The sequence below is a fragment of the Equus quagga genome, chromosome 1, assembly GCF_021613505.1.
Source record: "Equus quagga isolate Etosha38 chromosome 1, UCLA_HA_Equagga_1.0, whole genome shotgun sequence".
NCBI classification, from domain to species: Eukaryota; Metazoa; Chordata; class Mammalia; order Perissodactyla; family Equidae; genus Equus; species Equus quagga.
The window spans coordinates 69,012,091-69,027,657 of record NC_060267.1 but is presented as its reverse complement, the minus strand read 5'-3'; the positions used below and the strand labels follow the sequence as shown (position 1 = coordinate 69,027,657).

General features: G+C 43.3%; 1 protein-coding gene across 3 annotated transcripts in view; it reads left to right on the top strand.

Moving 5' to 3' along the window:
* Positions 1-15,567, top strand: part of ABCA1 (ATP binding cassette subfamily A member 1) — a 130,515-nt gene that overhangs the window by 15,497 nt on the left and 99,451 nt on the right. For 2 of the 3 annotated variants that reach the window (XM_046671442.1, XM_046671423.1), the window contains exon 2: positions 4,699-4,863. In XM_046671442.1, coding sequence (XP_046527398.1) covers positions 4,798-4,863 — 66 coding nt within the window. In that variant the 5' untranslated portion in view covers positions 4,699-4,797. Of the gene's footprint in view, positions 1-2,153; positions 2,321-4,698; positions 4,864-15,567 lie in introns of those variants that run through there. The other variant, XM_046671432.1, reaches the window with a different exon arrangement.

The window sequence follows — 15,567 nt, the reverse complement described above, 5'->3', positions numbered from 1 at the left end:
TCATGATGTAGAATAACTCCATCACTCAGGGCTCCTTTGCAGTCTGTCCTCTTCCCCACCATAACACTAGCAACTACTGATCTGATTTCTGTCTCTATTGTTTCACCTTTCCAGAATGTCATATAAACCGAGTCGTATAGTATGTAGTCTTTTGTGTCGGGCTTATTTCTCTCAGCATAGACTTTTGAGATTCGCCCATGCTGTTGCATATATCAGTAGTTTCTTTTTTACTGCTGAGTAGTATTCTTTTTTAGTTTATTCACTAGTTGATGAACATTTGGGTTGTTTCCACTTTGAGGTATTCCACGTAAGACTTCTATAAATATTCACGTACAGGTCTTTGTGTGCACACACTCTCATTTCTTGGGTGGATACCTGGGATGGGATAGCTGGGCTGAATCCTAAGTCTGTGTGTAACTTTACAAGAAACTGCTAAACTGTTTTACAAAGTGGTTGCTCCATTTCACATTCCCACCAGCAGTCTATGAGAGTTCCAGCTGCTTGCGTATTTGCTAACACTTCTAGATTTTTAAAATTTTAGTAGTTCTAGTGGGTGTGTAGTGGTATCTCATTGTGGTTTTAATTTGCATTTCTTGCAACTAATGATGTTGAGTCTTTGCTTATTTTAGAAGGTCATGTTTTAACAGTTTGTTTATTTTCTAGATATTAATAACTTTAAAATATCAGTGGCATTTGGAGTGAAAATTTCTGTAAAAAATCGGTCAAAGGTTTGAACAATCACTTCTGCTAGGTCCATACTGTACAAAAGAAGGTTAGGGTGTGGAAACTATCCATTAAATTTTGGTGAGGGATGATCCACCTGGGTGGCTGTTAATGAGACCTAGAGGGAGTGCCCCTCACACTTGAACGTGAAGCTTGGCAGAAAGCAGATTTCATGGCTCCACTGGCCTTGGCAGGACCTGCTCGGTCCGTAGCTCAACCTGGTTTTGTGGGAAGCAGACCTAGATTCAATTACATTTTCCCGGATGCCCCAGGAGTCACCTGGGGAGTTCAGCAGTCCTTTGTGGCCTTCACGAGTGTGTGGTGGAAGCCTGCAGAACACAGAGCTCCCTCTCTGGGGACAATTTACCTGAATTCGTTAATCAAGCTTGAGAAATCAGTTACCACAGGCCCAGGAATGCCACCACCCTAATGTTCTGAAACCCAATTCTCATGTCCATCTTTTAGTTAATTAGTTAAGCAGACAGTCCCCGAGCGCTTACTGCATGTCAAGTACCATTTTTCATACTAGGGAAAACAGTGATGAAGGAAACAGGAATGGTCCGTGTGGACTCAGAGTAGGGGAACAGAGGCTGCCCCCACAGCACCTAGGAGGGGCTCCTAACCCAGGTGTTAGTGCAGAGGAGGTAATCAGGTGAGGATCCTGAGCAGGTGGCTGCTAAATGGAGACCTAAGGTTGAGGAGGAGTTAGCCAGGCTGACAGTTCTGTGAGCAAGTGTTTCAGGACAGGGAGCAACTCCAGGAAGTCCCAGTGATAGGAGAGAGCACAGCTTCTTCAGCGCCTGTGAGTAGTTTTCTGGGGCATCAGGAGGGGAGGAGTGGCAAGAGAAAAGGCTGGAGTCATCAGGGAGACCATAGTGAGGACTAGATGTTATCCTCAGGGCGGTGGGAAGATGGCAAAGGGTTTTAAGTGGGGGATATTTGGTTTAGTGGAATAACTTCTGTGATAAATGGATGGGAGGGGGAAAGACTGGAGGCAGGGAGACCAGTGAAGTGGCTGTTGTGGTCACCCAGGAGCAGGCTGAGAGTGGCCTGTTGACTCGCTATGATTGTGAAGTGGGACCTTTTCCAGCCAGTAACTGGAAATGTGCATAAGGGCAGGAGCGAACATGCTACTAGCTTTGGAACATTGAGAAATCCAGTACATAGGACCGCCTTCTTTTTAGTTCTGGTTTGTTTGTTCATTTCCTTGGAAAACTGATGTAGAAATGTGCTTTTGGCTTCACTTACCTGAGCAGAGGGGTTGGGCATTGCCAAACCCTCCTCTTTGGACAGAAGTACTCCCAACGATGATCTGAGGTGGGAGGAGGGAATTATGTGGATGGCCAGGGCCATGCCAAGGTCGGTGGGGAAATCGGGACAAGAAGCCTGCCTGTTCGCGCCCAGGAAAGCCAGAGCAGAACACTCTGCTGCTGCTCCGGGCTACTTCTTGCTCACCTTTTCTGCGTGTCTCTTGGAGATCGGAACTTGTCCCTGGGATCGGAACCTGTGATCTGGAGACCCAGAAACTCTACTTTTAGGAAGACATTCTCAAAAAAACTTCTCCTGCCCTTTTCTCTTCTCGTGAACTTCTATCGAGGTGCGTCTTCTCTTCCTCTGAGATTCTCCACTCAGGTTTGAGGGAGGCAATCTGTGCTCTGGTTTGGTCCCAGGAAATAGAAAAGAACGTTGGGACAGCATGTAACTGTGTCTCTGCTAGATGGTACCGATAGGAGAGAGCAAGATAAGTTAGGGGAAAGGAACTCATTTCTTTGGCACTAATAATGTGCCATCTACAATGTTGGGAATTTACTTATATTATCTCATTTAATCCTTGGAACATCATGCAAGGTAGATATTGTCATCTACATTTTATAATGAGGAACTTGGTGCTCAGAGAGCGTAAAGGCTTGGCCAAGGGCACATAGTTGGGAAGCTGGAGCTAATTCATATCTGGACTCTTTCAACTAGGTTAATATTCCTTTTAATTACAAACTTGTGTTCCAGCCTCCTCATTGTTACCTTGGGGATCTGAAAAGATTCATGTAGTTTCTAAATCAACTAAGTGATGCCTGGAGAGCAGCTTTTGCATGAGAAAAATCTAGCTAATTATTTATTTCACTGTTTCTGGAATGCAAGTCCTGTCCTAGGCCACTTACAGAACAGTTTGGGATTACAAGCACGCGTCTCACAATCGCCTTCTGGCTCTCAGCACTCGGAGGCCAGTTGACATCTTTAAACAGCAAATTGCAAAGGGACACAATGCTTGTTTAACTCTTCTTATTTTTGAAGTGAGAAATTTTGGGGGTCTGAGTCCTTCTAGAAGTTTGCTGATAAAGATAAGAAATAGGTCCTAAGGCTTGAATATTTCAGAAGAAATCCTGATTTGTTGGATTGTCAATGAATGAATCAAAATACATAATACTGGGTCATTCCTTTTTTTCAGACACTGCAAATTCTCTCCACTCTCTTTTTCAGTCTAGAAGTTTTTAATCCAAGTCTTGTAGGGGCAGAAGGGTAAAATCCGACTAGAGGTTGACCCTTGCATTGAGATCCGATTTGAACTTAAGGACTTTTAGTCCAGTACTTGTTTGGTTTTTTTTCTTCTTCTTCTCCCCAAAACCCCCCAGTACATAGTTGTATATTCTAGTTGTAGGTCCTTCTGGTTGTGCTATGTGGACTGCCACCTCAGCATGGCTTGATGAGTGGTGCCATGTCTGCACCCAGGATCCGAACTGCCGAAATCCTGGGCCACCAAAGTGGGCTGCGTGAATTTAACCATTCTGCCATGGGGCCGGCCCCCTCGACCTTGGTTTTATATCCACAAGTGGTCGCTACATTCTTAGCTTTTTTTGCTATTTGTTCCTCATGTGTAATATCCCACTCCCACCTCTCCTCCACTAGGGGCCACAAGGATTAACTCAGCCATTTTAGAGGTAAAGCTGGTTTCTGGTTTCTGCTAAGGTTCGCGACTACGAAGTGCGGGCAGGGCCTGACTTTGACCTGTGTATCCCTCCCGTCTTGTGTTTTTCATTTTCTGTCCCTTCTTCAACTTTGGTATGACTCCTTGGGATTATTCCAGTGTTAAATAAATACAGTTGTTGAGTGGGCAGCTGCGACACCCAGAACGTTGTATCCCTTCTTTGTGAGGACCTCCTCTTCCCCAGCATGGCAAAGCAGTCCTCCAGGGAGCCAGGCTCTGCGTGAAGGTGCGGGTGGAGCCAGGCCAGAAGTGTGCATATGTCTGGACACTGGGAGCTTGTCAGTCTCACAGGCGATGCTCTCTGCCTGCCTTGGCTGATTCGATTCTCCACGGGATATTCTTTTCTTTCCACAGACACATAGCACTGGGATTGTCCTCATCACCTGGGAGCCAGGTGTAGGTGGCATTTCCTTAGTGTTTACTCACAGTCATCTAAGACATACTGTGGCTTTCCGGATCGGGAAACCGCTTTATCCATGGTGCCATTTATCATTTGAAGGACTCGACTTTGTGGCCAGATGAAAATGTAGTCTACAGTGAATTTCAGGGAATAGCATAAGTTACCCCAGGTTCAAGGCAAAATTGATAAACGCTGCTGACATTTTGTGTGAGGGGAGGCATTTTCCTAGAGAAGGGAGGGAGGTCTCTGAGATTCCAGTATGCCATTTCCAGCCTCCGTGTTTTGGCCACTAAGATTGCTCATGTAAGTCTGTTTTCATAAGTGTATTTTTCATTCCCGAGTGATCACATCAGTGGAGCTAAAATGATTAGGATTATAATGACTAGCTCACAGGCTACCACCAGAAAACCTCCAGAATCTCTGTTTATTGGAGAACCCCCAGGCTGGAAGTCGGGGACTCATGACCTGTTGAGTAGTCATGACGCAGACCTGGGTGTTGAGGTCTCCCGTGAGGAGGTTGGAGTACCAGCCCTCACTGGCGTATGGCTTTGCAGCAATAACTGACAGCTCTCTCCCCTCCTGCTTTATCTTTCAGTTAATGACCAGCCACAGCGTCCCTGCCCTGAGCTCTGGCCACGGCCTTCACAGGCTCCCAAGCCACACGCAGGTTGCCGTGGGTGCCAGCTGAGGTAACATGGCTTGTTGGCCTCAGTTGAGGTTACTGCTGTGGAAGAACCTCACTTTCAGAAGAAGACAAACGGTAAGCGTGGGTTTCTCCAGGGGCGTCTCCCATGCTTTTCTTCATGGTTTTGAGTTGGGGATTGGAGGAGGGGAGAAAGAGAGTCTTCTTGGTTTTCTCAAAGTGATTGAATGAATGTGGCCCTGGTGGACGCAGGACTGTGTGGTCCTGATATGGCCCTATTGCTTATCATAGAGGGCCGATTTTCAGCCGGTCAGAAGTCTTGGCTTTGGTTTGTGGTAGTGCCCAGGCACGAGTTCAGACCTCAAGCATCTGGCACAGAATTGCCCCTGACCATTCCACTTTTTCCTTTTGCTGCAGTCCTGAGGGCCACCTGGCTCTCCAAGAGAACCTAATAGGGCCCCCGTACTTCTGGGAGGTGGGAATAAAGTGAGTTAGCGGCCCAGCTCTTAGAGCTCAGAGACTGGATCTCTTAGTTCAGTGTAGACTCTCTCCTTTCAACTTTGATTGCAAGCCTGGAGGGATATAGAGCTGAGATTTGTTTTATTCCTGTGGATTGTTCTAAGCCATTCACTTCCCAGATGGGACAATAATTCTTCGAGTAATCCTGAGCAGATCATCTTTAATGCACACGTGAATAGTATTTTTCCACAGAGGAAGCTGAAGGCCATAAGGCGTGGTGAACTCCCGGAAGCTCAGACATCAGCTCTTTGCTTGTCTATCTCTGAACACTCAGAAATCCCATCTAGTCTCCTGGGTTTAACTGCACCTCTCTGTAGTTGGCTTCTGAATCTCTGTTTCCTGCGCTGCCATTTTTCCTGAATTCTAAGCCTACATCCCCACTTGGCTGTCTTAACAAAGCTGAACACGTCTGTAACTAAAATGGTCATCTTTCTTAGACTCAAAGAGCTGTGAGGGACCTTGGAGAGAATTGAATTCAGCATCTCTCAATCTAGAATAATGCTTGGACCACCTTTAAAAGCAAAAAAAAAAAGGCAGTGTTCACTAAATTTCTTTTTTGTTATAATGTTACTTAAATATGTGCATATATGAAGATAAACTAGAGATAAACTCCTTATACTTCCAGGCTATTATACAATCATATGACCCATACGTACTTACAAATTAAATGCAAACAAAATTGCAAAACCAATACAATTCAAATTAACACCGTTAATGTAGTAAGACAGCTGACATTGGTTAGCTGAAACCAAATTATGAGTAGGAATGTGACTTTGGCTGTGAATGCTGTAGTGCTGACCCTTTTGAGATCGGACAGTCTATATGACTATGTGCTCATGGCTCAATTCTCCAACCATTTTTCCAACAACCTTCATTTGATGTCATTTGGCTTTCATTTGGTCCAATCTCATCATTCATAAATCGTGTCTACATCTGTTCCTTTCTCATTAGGTTGCTACAATTATATTGGGGCCAACACAATCACAAACACAAATATAAACTTCGGCTTTGAAGTCTTGTGCCAGAACTTGGTCATGAAGTAGGCATTGAGAAAATCCAGACATGTTTATTTGAATTTGTTTAGATGACCATTGAAATGAAAACACAAAATGTTTAAAATCCTCAGAGAACTCACATATAATCCCTCATGAATATATATGTATATTTTCTAGTTTGAGAAACACTGATTTTTTTTAGCCCCTCATTTTACAAATGAGTACTGAATCCCCAGGTCACTAGTGAGAGAGTAGTAACTAGAATCTACATATCTTATCTGTCTTGGGTAATAATAATAGTAATAGTAAAATATAACATAATATTATATAATATAGTAAAAGCAAACACGTAGAATGAGCTTCCATGTGCTAGACACTAAAGTAGGTTGTTAATTAGATTAATCCTTTTAAGACCCTATGAAGTACTCTTACTTCCTTGTTTTGGGGAACTTGTGTTATTGTATTATTTCCTTGTACCGGGCAACTTGAAGCAGAGAAAGTTTAAGTAATTTGTCTGAGGTCCACACTGCTAGTCAGGAGCACACGTAGGGTTCAGATCCAGATAATCTGACTCTAGAGTTGGTACTCTAAACCACTGTGTCAAATTGCTTTACAGTAGTATCATTATGTTTTCTATCCTCAGTCTCAAAATCTTCAAGTTTCTAACCTCTTCCTTGCCTTTGTCCGTGCCTCCCATGGCTGTTCCCAGGTCCTGTGTGTTCATCTCCTCTCCTCATTTCTTGGCTCTCTGTGGTCCAGGTCTCCTGCCTCTTCTCATCCTGGTGGCAACAGCCCACGTGATGGGAAACTCTCTCTGCCATAGTGTGTCCATTAGCCAGTGAGTAGTGGAAAGAATTGTGTCATCTTAGCAATGAAAGGAGGTCTCAAGGGTAGTCCAGTCCAAGCCTCTCATTGTACAGATGAGAACACCAAGGCACAACGCAGGGAAGGGATTTCCCCAAGGTCAACCAAGGGATCAGGAGCACAGGGTCCTGGAATAGGATGTAGGGTGGGGCCATCCAGACTAGGCCAGTCTCCAGTGGTCACAGCTTGTTGCTTCTTGCTCAGTATAGCTTATGGGTTCAAAAAAGTTAAGGGGCCGGCCCGGTGGTGCAGCGGTTAAGTTCTCACGTTCTGCTTCTCAGCGGCCTGGGGTTCGCTGGTTCAGATCCCAGGTGCAGACATGGCACCGCTTGGCAAAAGTCATGCTGTGGTACGCGTCCCACGTATAAAGTAGAGGAAGATGGGCATGGATGTTAGCTCAGGGCCAGTCTTCCTCAGCAAAAAGAGGAGGTTTGGCAGTAGTTAGCTCAGGGCTGATCTTCCTCAAAAAAAAAAAAAAGGTTAAGATCAGGGAGATAGACAGGTTTAGTCAAGGCAGTCTGTAGCCTTGTGGCAGAGTTCTTGTTGAAGGAGGAAGTAGGGACCCAGCATCCTGACACAAAAGGGCTTTTCTAGATAATACAGCACTGCCTGTGAGCTTGTCCTTGTTTCCTCCCTTCCTGATTTCTAAAGGAAATGTATTTTGCTGAACGAGAAAGAAACATCATTTATGTCAGGTCGCAGATGCTTAGATTGTCAGAGCTGGGAAGATCTGGCCTGTCCCCTGTACAGTTGGTGGACCTGGTGTTTGGGGCAGGGGGACAGGGTTCAGAGTGGGTTCATCATGGAAGTAGCACCAGAACCAATTTCCTGGGGGCCCTCCAGGCACAGGCCCTTTTTAGCAGGCTTTGCTTTATCTGTACTAACTGTTTAATGTCCCTGGATCTTAAATTCTGACCGGTAGCTGCTTCCCAATCCACCTGGCTTGCATTTCTAGATTGTATTGATTAGACATTGGAACCTGTTAGGGGCTTTGGTGCCACTTTGTTAGCTTCTGCACTCGGAACCAGTTCTGCCCATTAGGCAGGGGAAGAAGGTAGCAGCTCCGTGATCGTTCTTGCCCACACTGTATGGAAAATCATTGCTCGTTACCACCTTCTGAGATCCTGGCGTGCACACACTTGGCCCCAGAGCCTGGCACCTGGGATATGCTTAATAAGTATTTCCTGAACAAGTGGTAAATGTGTCAAATGGGCCATTAGTTTGCAGGTCTCAAGGAGGCTGCCCTGCTATAGGGGCCTGTGTGCTGGTGCGAGGAAGAGTAGAAAGAATTTGTAAAAGCTGGGAGCTGAACAGCACACCCCAGAGCAACCTTGTTGAAAGGCATCCATTTGCCCTTTTGCTCAGCGTCCTTGTTTGCTAATGAATCCTGGGGACCTCTTTCTTGTGCCCCCATTGTGCAGCCTCATGGGAACCATCAGGCAGGGTTAGCTTTCCGCTATTCCTGTCGGGCACAGAATGCATTGAAATTGAGTTGCGAAACTTGGGTGCAAAGCTCAGTTTGGGTCCAAAGTAACCGTTAACTTGTGTGGGTGGCAGTCATTCAGTACAAACAGGGCTTGGGACAGGAAGGGTGAGGGGCTTCAGAGTCCTCAGGATCCCTCATCCGATTTTAGGCTGAGCCAGAGACCAAGGTCCTCATGGAACAGATGGGACCAAGTAGGGCCATATGGCCTCTCTTTTTAGACTTTGCTATTAATTTTCTCAGTTAGATCTGATTAGCCATGTGGCTGAGAAAATAGGTGATTCAAATTTTTGCATAAATTAGAGTATCAGTATTTGAGCATTGTTTAATGACAAGGAATAAGCTATCAAATAAATAAAAATTAAAACTCCCCATTTAGAAGCCATTAGAGAATTTTTACAGGGTAGATGGAAATTCTCCACATCCCCTCCCCAGTTTCAGTTTCACCTGACACATTTCTTCCGTGTCCTTAGTGCTGGCCTGGCAGTGATGGTTCAAATCCAGAGAATAATTCTAATTGTTATCTAATTTCAATTCAATTCTAATTCCAGCTTGACCACTATATACCTCAGTGGCTTAGGGAAACTCATTTCTCTTGACTTTTAGTTTCCTCTTCTACAGAAGGAAGAAAGTTAGAACAAATAGCCATTTATTGTTTCATTGAGTAAATATTTATTGAGCATCTACTGCCTGTAGGACAGTGTGTTGGGTGTATAGTGGTGAAGCAGACAAACGTGATCCCTGCCCTCAGAGAGCTTATAGTTCAGTGAGGGAAGCAGATATGAAACACATTATCATGGAAGTAAAAACATAATAACAAACTGTGATAAGTGTTCTAAAGAAAAAAACCCAGACAAACTGTGGTACTTTTTTAGATACTCCCAGGCTGTGGTCAGGGACTCTAATTTCGAATGGAAGGGCATGACATTTAAGCTGAGAGCCCTGAAATTCAAGCAGCATTTGACCAGGGGCAGGTCAGGAGCTCACAGATCAGGGGTACTGTATTCCAGGCAGAGAAACAAAGGGTGTGAAGGCCGTGGGGCCAATGCATGTCCCTGAGTCAAGGAACAGAAAGGCCAGTGGCACTGGTGGAGTGAATGAAGACTGGCTGGGGGGAGCTGGGAGTCAGCAGGACCACATCACGTAGGACCCTCGAGCTGGAAAGGGCAATCGAATTTTATCTTATGTGCAGAAGGAGTCCCTCAGGTAGATAGGTCTTGATTACGAGGGTCAGATTATGTGGTCCTTGGCACTGAGAGGATTTGAGTGACAATAGCCCAAGGAGACAGTTATAATCATTGCATACATATGTACCATTTTATGCTCTGTTTTCTTCTTTCATTTAATGTTCTTTGATGTCTGTGTTCCCATACTTCCAAATAATCTTCATATTTATAATAATGATTCTGATGTGTAGGCCGCATTTTGTAGTTTTGAAAGTACTTTTATATCCATTACCTTCTTGATTTTCACAGCAATTCTGAGAGGTGTACATTACAATTTCTGTTTCACAGGTGAAGAAAGTATTGTAAATTAGTTAGGGAGAGGAGGGGCTGGATCTTTTGGACCCACATCTGCCATCTGCTGTTGACATTTCTGGTAGCTTTACAGTAAGCCATCAATGCAGTTTTTATTTTCTAAGTTCATACTCTATGGCCAACATGTAGATGTTTCCAGTGTTTGCTGTTATAAATAAACTACTATAAAGATTTTATACATCTAGACTTTTCTTACTTTTGTATTATTTCCTTAGGCCAGAATCTCAGGAGTAGGATTATTAGGTCAAAGAAGAATGGCCTTTGAAGTATGTGATCAGATGTCCCTCCAAAGGATCAAACCATTTAAAGAGCCACCATCAATGCGTGAGGCTTTATAGTTCTGGAAGGGCAGGCCTGGTTTTAAGAATTGTTACCAGCCCCCGCCCCAGCCTTTCTCTGATGTGGTCTTTAAGATTTCACTTTAATTTGCCCAGACCTAATTGAGGTGTATGGTATCTGGAATGGGTCTAAAATTAATTTTTCTTCACATTCATGTTGTGTCATCCCAGCAGCTTTTATCAAACAGGGATTCCTTTTCTAGTTATGTCTGGAACATTTATTAACATCTTCTTTGTGTAGGGGGCTCTTTTGGGGTTATTCAATTGGTCATGTGATAAAAATTTTTTATTTTGATGCTGGTACAGCCCAGAAGGTGCTATTACTTTGGTGAACAGTCTGATGTCTTGGGGCGCTCTTTGTCTCACACTTCCTTTTTTGCCTCTCAGAATATTCTTTGATACTTTCATCTCTTTCTTTTCCCCATTGACTCTTACTACCTTATCAAGTTCTAAAAAGTATTCTGTCACCCTTTCACTGCCCCAGGGACGTTTGGTAAGGTCTGGAAACATGTTTTGGTTGTCACAGTCCTGGATGGGGGTGGTGGTGCTGCTGTTGCTTAGATGTCAGGGATGCGGTCAACATCCCACAGTTCGCAGGCGAGTCCCCCACAACAGTTATCTGGCCCAAAATGTCAGTAGTGTCGCTGTTGAGAACCCTGCCCTAGAAATGCTTGCTCGTGTTATCCCCATGTTATAGCTGAGGAATAATGGGATGGAAAGCGGATGCTTTGGTGCTCCCCAGAGCAGCTCAGTGTAGCAGTTTATTTAACCATCAGAATTATTATTTGAATACCCAAGACGAAAAGAAAGCTTCTGAGTTTCTGACTTTGGTGAGAAACATCTTTAGAAAACAGTGTTCCTCTCTATCTCCTCCACCTCGTGGGGGAGGAGGTGTGGAGGTGGGTGGGGTGGGTACCAACGTAAGATTAGAAGAGTTTTCTGTAGGAGTTTGTAGCAGGAAAGCATCAGTCTTATTTCCAAGCTATTTATGAGGGCCTGGGTGTAGGACAAGTGCTAAGCTTAGAGATGGGGGAAAAATCTGATTTTGATAATAAGTGGAGCCAGAATGTCATTCCTTGCAGAAGTCAAATTAGGTTTCTAGAGGGAGGCTATTAGGAAAAGAAATCCCTAGAACATTCCTCTGCATTTGGAAGGTGAATTCTGTGTTCCACGACAGAAATAATTGTAGAAGTAGCAAGTAAAAGGGCGCGGATTGAATTTTGTCTCTCGTGAGTTCTCCGCTTTGGATGCTGTGAGCTGTGGAGACAGGCTCTTCGTTCGTTCATATGTGTTAGTGTCTCAGCTCAGCAAAGTCTTTGAAAGATGAAGAATCTAGATACCTTAGTAATAGGGCAGGGATTGTAAGGTGGTTGGGGTGCATAGTGGCTAGCTAAGAGCAGGGACCCTTGAGTCGGACTGGCTTTGAATTCTGCCTCTGCCATTTACCCAGCTTGTATCCTTGGGCTATTTAGTAATTCTTTGAGCCTCAGTTTCCTCATCTCCAAAATGGGTATTATAGTACTAACAGGTTATTTGAAGATTAAATGAGTTAATATATGTAAAGCAGTTAGAACACTGATACATAATGAGGCCTATTTAAGTGTTAGCCATTATTATTATTTTCAGTCTTTTTCTTACCTCTTTCCTTAATCTGCTTATACCCTCTGTCTTCAGTTGCTGAATATGATTTGTAAGATTTTCTTTGTGCCCTTTGCTACCCGTGCCATGGGGAAGATCCATTCTTTTTTCTTTTCAGTCAGCCCACATATTTTGAGCATTGGCTACCCTACAGGGTCCTAGATATGGGGGTTGCAGAGATGTTCAGGAACATGAAGCTTGATTCACTGGGTCAGATCAGTGCTCAGGAGGGCTTTTGAGTGCTAGACTCCTCTTAAATGGCCATCTTAAAAGGTATATGTCCCAACCATGGCTCTGTGAGAGGCAGCGTGGGTGCAAAAGCACATAGGGGTCAGTAGATCTGGATTCAAACACTGGTGCGCTCTCTTCCCAGGCTATGGCTTGTAACCTGTCCGAACCTTAGTTTCTTTACTTCTGAAATGGTAATGATACAACCTACCTCACAGAGTTGCATAAAGATCCCTGGCACACAGCAGGTGCTCAGTATTGGCTGTAGCTATTATGAATCTACAGGCCACAGGTTCATTTTACCTCAGTGGACCCTGTCGATGTTTTTTGACGGTGGCACCTAGTGGGGTTGTTTTCTTGCCTGGGCCACCTACTGTGTCAAATAGAATTCCATGGGGCCTCCACAGTTGAAGAGAACTAGCCACTAATCTCAGCCAGGCTGCTGGCTGTCTCTGTGGCTTACTCTTCCTTGAGCTTTAGCCTTGCTGCATTTAAAACAGAGACAACAAGGGTTCCTACAGCACGGGCATGTTCAGAGGTTTCAATGAAGTAGTCCATATATAACGCGCCTGCTACATTTTGGACTCTTAATAAATAAATGGTAGCTACTATTTATCCTAAAAGTACAAATGTAGCTTCAGAGCTTCAAGATTGATGACAATTATGACTCGTAATTGATGACTCATTTAAGTAAGATCGTTCTTTATTTAATTTTTTATTTTTTTATGAGTTCACTATTCTTTTTTTGAGTTCATTCACAGCTTTGCCATTTTTAAAAAGTTTTAGAGCCAGCCTTGATGGTCTAGTGGTTCAAGTTTGGCACTCTCACTGCTTCGGCGGCCCGGAGTCACTTCCCAGTCACGAACCACACCACTCGTGTCAGTTGCCCTGCTGTGGTGGCGGCTCACACAGAAGAACTAGAATGACTTACAACTAGGATATACAACTACGTGCTGGGGCTTTGGGGAGTGGGAAAAAAAAGAGGAAGATTGGCAACAGATGCTAGCTCAGGGTGAATCTTTACCTGCAAAAAAAAAAAAAAGACCCCAGAAGTTTTATTCCTGTCTGTTAATATTTGTAAGTGATTTTATTTAGCTATAAGCTTGGAATAACATACAATTTTGTGTTCTGCATTTTTCACTGAATTTCGCATGGTTGATAGTGTCTGTGTTTCGTGAACACTGTTGTAATGACTGCATAGTATATTGTTGAGTAGATGTATATGGTTTGATCATCTCCCTATTGCTGTGGAATTAAGTTGTTTCCAATGTTTTGCCATTATAGTGTTTTGAGGAATGAATAACTTCATGCATATAGCTTTTTGATACTTTAAATTTAGTTCTGTAAGATGTATGCCTAGGAATATTACTTGGTCAAAGGGGATAAACATGTCTTTTGAATATGTGGAGACAAATGGCTTTCCCAAAGGGCTCAACTGATTTGTATTTCCAGCTTCATTATTCTATAAACTTAAGTTCATTTTCTTTACTCAACAAATATTTTTTAAGCCCTTATCATGTGGCTTAGTGAGTAGAAGGTGACACTAGGGGAGAGGCTCCTATATAAATAGGGCCCCTGCTCTGCCAAGTGCTGTTAAAGGCTCCGAGTATTTGGGAGCTCCGATGAGGGACAACCGGCTCAGCTGGTAGAAGAGGCCGAATGTCGTTTGAAAGCTTGGAGATTTCAGTGTGTGTTGCCTGTTTGGGATTATTTACAGAAATATTTAGCAAGAACAGCCCCATCTTTGGTCTTTGAGACCCCATGACAACATGCTGTCTTCCAAAGAGGGACCCATTTGTCTTTTTTTTTTTCTTGGTGTGCTGTCTGTAGCAATGTATTTTTCATAGTTATTTGGTAACAGTGTTTTTTTGTTCTATTAGAGAAGTGATATGTGCTCATTACGGAAAATTTAGAAAGCATAGGGAAGTATTGAAAAAAATCACACATGTTCTTACCACCCCAGGACATCCACTATCATCCTTGGATTTCCTTCCGAAAAGATTTTTAAAAGAGTTTAATGTGGAACCATATCAAAGGTCTTTGGAAATTAAAAATGGTTTATTTAAAATACCAAAAATCCAACAACAAATAATAAACAAAAAAACCAAAAAACAATTTGAGGCACCACAATAGCAGAAAGGTTAAATTAATTATGATCTATTCACAGTGTGGAATATGAAGTCGCCACTAAAATCCATATTTTAAGAGAATATTTTATGGCATGAAAACAGTCCCAATATAGTGTTAAGTGAAAAAGCAAAATACAAGTATATATGCTGTGTAATCTCACCTTTGTAGAGAAAAGATATAATTTATGTATGCATAGAAAAAAAGACAAAAAATATTAACAGAGAACCATTGTAAGCTCAGTTTACTAGGGATTATCTCTGGGAAGTAGGATTAAGGGTGATTTATATTTACCTTTTCATACTTTACTGTATTTTTTTAATTTCAAATTTTCCACACTAAAAATATATAGACTTGAGGATCAAGAAAAAATTTCTGTTTAAGGAAAAGGGGGGATTTCATACTAGTGTTCTCTTGCTTCATGACTCTCAAACCACACTTGTAATTACTCTTAACCATGAGGCCCCATGACTCTTCTGGCCTCTTTGGTGTTCATCCTAATTACAATGTCGGAGTCTAGAAATGAAAGGAAGCAACAAGGTGCGAGACTTCAGGCAGTGTAACTAGTTGTCTGAACACCACTGGTTCAATTAAATTATGTCTAATGATTTCCATCCTGTCCCTGTGCTTACCTATCCCCTGGTAACTCATTGAGGCAGGGTTTCCCTTTAGGGAAACCTCATTGCTTTAACCAGTGGATCATGCTTGCTTACAAGTTTAATGATCTTCCAACCCATTGGAGACGATGGTGACCAGACGTTAATGGATGGAAAGAACTTTGCACTCTTTCCAGTCTTGGGTGCACACCGGTCAATATAGAACCATGTGTGTGAATTTCCATTGTCCTTTTAAGTCCTCTCTTCTGCCCCATGGGGTAACTTCGTGTGCCTTTAAAGGAGCGGAGGTGGTGTGTATTTAGCCAAGCAGGTTGCCCTGGCCCTCTCCTTTCTATAGATGGTCATTACATACCTGCCACTGCCCTAAGGCTGGGAATGCAGAGATGACTCAGACCCAGTGCTTGCCTTCAGGATGCTCTAGTGCCGTGAGGAAGCCAGCGACAGAAACAGATGCTTTCAGGGGCTCGAGGAAAA